We start from the raw sequence: 5,509 nt of genomic DNA, 5'->3' as shown, positions 1-5,509 counted from the left end.
TTGATGATCTTGATTTATTTTTTGAATTAAAAGTGTTAAGGGAAACAATACAAGTAGAAGATAATGATCTAATGAAAATCTCCATTCTAATAAAAAGACTTGATTCTTTTCCAAATACACATATTGCTTATAGAACAATGTTAACAATTCTTGTAACCATTGCCTCAGTCGAAAGAAGTTTTTTTGAAATAAAAAATTGATTAAATCTTCTTTAAGATCAACAATATAATGTCTCAAGAGAGATTGAATGAATTAGCTATATTATCATTTGAAAAGGAATTATTAAAACAAATTGATTATAAGATAGTACATAATGACTTCGCATCTAAAATAGCTAGAAAAGTAGATTTTAAATAAAAGTATATATGATGAAAAAATTAAATATTAGGGCCCCCCTCTTAAGTTTCGCTTGAGGCCCCCAATGTTGTTGAGTTGGCCCTGATGGGAGATAATCAACTTTTATCTCTTCAACCAGTGCTGGATCTACTGCGGCAAGGAGGGGGATTTAACCGATCAGGATTCTGGTGAAATGATAAGTATTTCTTTATATTTTATAAAAAAAGAAAATCGAATCTCCTTGAGTACAAAGCTCTTTTTGTTAGGGAGCATTTTACTATGGGAATTCCTAGCACAAATTCAAATTTAATCGGATTTCAATATGAGTATAAAAAATCGAGTGGAAAACAAAAAAGAAAAAGTAGAGAGATTTTCTGCTTGGAGATGAAATGGATGATATTTGATTTGATTTTATATATATAAAAAATAAATCAAAGAAAAAATTAAATCAAATTGATAAATCATATTAAATTTTTTATGGTAATTATATATAGATAACATTAGTGCTTCTTATAAATAAAATTTATATACTTTTTCATGAAATTCTTTTTTATCTCTATTAGGCTAATGAATTTTATATCTTAAACTCGTTTCTTAATAAAGAGTAGGACTCTAAAGTCTAAACTTATTTATTTTTTTAAAAAACGACTATAAAATTTATCTCCTTTTAAAAAAAAGAAATCGTATTTATTTACTTGAGTAAGGCTTATAAATCTTTAAGATATTTTCTCCGCCGTTTAAGAAAATTATAGCCGTCAATCGTCATATTAAAAGGTTACTATTTTCTTCTTTCTTCTTTTTTTGATTTCTTTGCATATTTTCCTTTTTTTTTTCCCTACCTCTCTTCCTTTTCTGCACTTTATTTTTTGAAAAACATAGTTTGTCAATTATAAATAATCCTAGTTGCAAAACATGTCTTCATATTTATTTCTTCATAACGTAACACACACAAAAGCACTTCTAAAATAATTGGCCGAACACAATATATTTGTCAAATACTAAAAGCATAATTGGTTAAACACAGATTCCTTTCTTGAAAATTATTTTAATAAAATACTCTTAAAATAAGTTTGTGTGGGAGCCTTGAACGTACTACATTTTCTAGAACCAGAACACATGCAAGAAAATATTGCACTAACCACAGAGAGAAGACATCCAAATTTTACGAGAATATATTTTCCATATTTGAGGAGAAGAGCAAGACGATCTCTCCAGTCTGAACTTTTGTTTATTTAAATCACCATTTTGAGTTATTATACTTTAGAAATCTAAGTTTAGTTATTAGAAAACGTCATCCCTTGCCCACTACTAATTAGAATTGGAGAAAATACTTTATTCAGAATTTTCAGGGGTAAAAGTAAAAATCTCTTCTTAAAGATAATAAAATAGAACTAAAACCAAAAATGTAAAGAGCTAAGAGAACACTTTCCACCAGAAGAATTGAAGTGACATTATTAATAAGATAAATATACAAGAACTCAACTACGTAGTTTAGAGGCACGCTGGTCAAATTCAATCAAATGTATATAATCTAACTTACCCAGACTCATAAGAAATGTTTGCCACATTCATGTCAAATCATCCAAAGCTGCACTATTTTGAAGAATTCAGCATACACTAGTAATATTTTTAAAGAATCCAAACAACATAACATAAGCAAAGGAAAAGTTATAAAATCCTAGTCAATAAATGACATATGTAAGCATTTCCTCTCATTTTACTTTATATACCAAACTCATTTTGACAACAACGAAGAAATAAATTTGGCAACATTTGAAGAGAGAATAATATTCTAACGATTCACTGATGATGATCTAATAGTACTTGAACATGCAAAATATGTTGGAGTAACCTGAGCAAAATTGAAAAGAGTCTACAAAAAGGTCCAATAAAAACATAAATGATATGGCATGTAACTGGAGCAACAAAACGCTTCTCATGCTTTGTCTACAATTACTAACAGATCATTTCTTCTTGGCATCTCCGGCCTTTGTCTGCAAGTATCATCGAATAATATCATTAGCACGAGAAGAATGAAACTATGAACAGAAAAAACAACAGCACAGTAATTATCTCATGTTCATAGGAGCAAGGATAGAAATGGAGACAACAATATTTACCTTCTTAACACCACGGACTTTCTTGGCTCTGTTCTTCCTCTCCTTCATTTGCTTTCTGGACTTCTCCACCTTAGTGTCCAATCCATTCTGTGGAAGTTGAGAAATATATTTATTAGGGAGGAAATATAAGTTGTACCTAGCATAGCAGTCCTTGATTTTCCTATAACTGATATTATGACATAGAAGGATAATATTTATCATCGGGGGAGAATTTGAGGTGTGAAATATTAATCATTGACATTATTAACAAAACCAATTCAATCACTTGTAGACTGCTCTCATCTGCAAGATAGTACTCAGAACACATATTGGCTTATAAATGCAGAAAACAGTTCAACTCGATGCACATTTTTTTGGGGGGAGCGAGCTCAGCATACATTTCCAATAAGGTAACAGTCTCAAATGCATATCAGAATTAAGGGAAAACACAGAAGGCATAGGGTTAGAGGAAAGACATTTAGGTGCTTCAAAACATATGATAGTGAGTGGTCCAAGAGCTTTTATATATAGAGTATTATTGCTCAAGCAAATGCAATCCTGCAGTTAACAATTGGTTTTGGACAGCAGATGAGCAGAAGTAACAGTGATACCATCCAATAAACTTCTGAAAAGGTAGAAAGTATTGCAGATGACCATTTTTCAATAAAGATTCTATAACAGTATCTAACTGGATTAGCACAGAGGCAGATAGATACAAGATGAGATTCTCCGAGAAAAATATTAAGAATCGAATGGACACACATGTAATGAACAATCACTACTATATTCTCTCTATATCTCCAGTTCCAGCACCACAAGTTCTCTGTGAACAATCAGACCCCGCACAATCCACCAAACTAGATTATAGAAAAGGTATACTGAACGCATCTTTAAAGTCTATGGAAAACAAAGGTGGTTACCTTTTGGGTATTTTGAAGCATTAGATATAATTTATGATTTTCTTTAAGTTTAGAGCTTCTATTCATTCAGATATAACACTGCCAAAGTATAATTAAGAAAATAAAAATAAAAACCAATGCTGCAGTGTGACAGTTATATCAAAAAGGCCTTGCTGGTTTGTTTCAAACTACACAATGAACCAAAAGATATAAGCTGCAGCACTAGAAATTAACAGATTCTAGATTTTATATTACTTTTGATAAGGTAACATAAAAAGATTCTTGAATTAAGGAAACAACTTGAACAATTGCAGGTCTTTGTAGCACATAAGCATATGCACATGCGTAGAAATAAGATGATGTCTTACCCTGATCAGCCTGTACTTTGGCTCATACTTCTTGGCATTCTCAACAGAGTCATAGATCAAACCAAAGCCAGTAGATTTGCCTCCTCCAAAGTGGGTTCTGAACTTGAACACAAAGATGGCATTTGGGTCTTTCACTTCATACATCCTTGACAACTTTTCTTTCAACTCAGCCTAAAATATCAGTTTAAACAGGTCAGCAATGAAAAGCTACAGAATCACATCTACCTATATAAAGGATAAGGGAACAAACTGAGCATGACTGTGAAGATACAAGGCATCATGCCCTGAGAATGGAATTACGCGATAACCAAAAAGTGATAGCAACTGATATATATGAGAACTTTTCTTCTAACATTTCCAAAGAGACCATCTAGGATTCAGCACAAAATCATAAATAAGCTTCCATGAGAGATACTCAACTAGGTCCTTTCACTTGGCAAGAAGTTGACACACCTACTATCAATCAATCAACTCTGCCTCAATACTAAACTAGCTGAGGTTAGCTATAGAAATATATACATTCATTTTGCTAAATTACAGCACAACGCCCATCTTGTTAGCTAAAGAGTTATTGGCACTCTCACTCCCCTAACAACACCCAAAACTGAAAATCTTCAAAGGATAAACACAAACAAGCAAATAACGAAAGCTATTAGAGAAAAAAAAAACTAACCTTGGAAACATTAGCTCTTCCAGGATGCAATACATCAATAATCTGAAAAAAACGTAAGGCATATCAAAAGGGGATAACAAAGAACAGTTTTTTAGATTTCAATAACAAATCAACAATTTAAGAACTCACGAATTGTTTCCTTGCAAGCAACCTATTGGTCATGAACTTCCTAGTTCTAATAGTCACTGCCTTGTCCGCCATTGTTGTCCTATAAGCAAACAAAAAGAACTTTCAATACAATCCACCACACAAACATTCACAAACAAAAGTACAGAAAAATGTACAGTGATGAAAATAATACTTTTCTCACTCTGGTTTTGCTACTCCGGCGACTCTCCGTCTCTCTCTCCCACTGTGCGGCGCCTCCGTTCTGAGTTCTGTTTTCGATCTTGCTTGCTATACCTTAGGGTTTTAAAAAGGCTTCCCTAATTCCTGCATTTAACTTGGGCCGTGGGCTTGGACCTGGGGTAAGTGCAAAGATAGCCAATTCAGAAATCCTATTTAAACTATGGCCTAGTTAATTTTTCTTTAGGCAAAATGACACAAATCCCCCCCTTAAGTTTACTTATTACTATTTTCCCTTAATAGTTTTATTAATCCCCAAAATCCCTCTTTTTCTCTTTTAAGTCAAAAAATCTCACGGATACAATATTGGGCCTTTCCTACGCTAAAAATCAGAGTTCATTCTTTTCTTATTTCTCTCCTAAAACTTCTCCACATTTTCTTTGACAGTTGATTTCTCCAATATTCTTCAAAATCAAGTATCTCTCTGTGTATACTCTAGGTAAATTTGGTACTTTTCTTGTAATCCTCTTTTGTTTCTTCTTATACTGTTGAAATACTCTTTTGTTTGTTCTTCTAACTGTTGAATCAGATGGATGATGCTAACACTAATCGGATATATGACTATGAAGATATTGATTGGGCGGAGAACAGATCCAAAAGCCTACACGACCCATTGTTAATGGCGAATGTAAAAGATGGAAAGAGAAAAACGATTTTGCTTCATCTTCAAAAAACCGTTCCTAAAACCCCCAAAAAAATGGGTCGAAAATTTGCTCCTCCAATTTCTCGACCTCCATTACCTGATGTTAGATTTTAGTTCTTCTTCTTTCGAATGTTGTAATTTTTTTT

The 5,509-nt window shown here is 32.6% G+C and overlaps 1 protein-coding gene across 2 annotated transcripts; it reads right to left on the bottom strand.

Annotated features, from left to right (window-relative positions):
• Positions 1-2,033: 2,033 nt before the first annotated feature.
• On the bottom strand, positions 2,034-4,793 carry LOC102590529 (40S ribosomal protein S24-1). 2 transcript variants are annotated; one of them, XM_006349627.2, is made up of 6 exons: positions 4,686-4,793; positions 4,505-4,583; positions 4,376-4,417; positions 3,703-3,873; positions 2,457-2,543; positions 2,034-2,330 (listed from the first exon to the last, which is right to left on the bottom strand). In XM_006349627.2, exons 2-6 carry the CDS (start codon positions 4,574-4,576, stop codon positions 2,301-2,303), a joined length of 402 nt encoding a protein of 133 aa, XP_006349689.1. In that variant the 5' UTR covers positions 4,577-4,583; positions 4,686-4,793; the 3' UTR covers positions 2,034-2,300. The 2 variants fall into 2 exon arrangements, with proteins under 2 accessions (XP_006349689.1, XP_006349688.1); XM_006349626.2 differs by having other exon boundaries at positions 4,677-4,787.
• Positions 4,794-5,509: the final 716 nt, after the last annotated feature.

The sequence above is a fragment of the Solanum tuberosum genome, unplaced genomic scaffold (assembly GCF_000226075.1).
Source record: "Solanum tuberosum cultivar DM 1-3 516 R44 unplaced genomic scaffold, SolTub_3.0 scf00110, whole genome shotgun sequence".
Lineage (NCBI taxonomy): Eukaryota > Viridiplantae > Streptophyta > Magnoliopsida > Solanales > Solanaceae > Solanum > Solanum tuberosum.
Note: the sequence above shows the minus strand (reverse complement) of the source record. Positions and strands in the feature narration are given on the sequence as shown.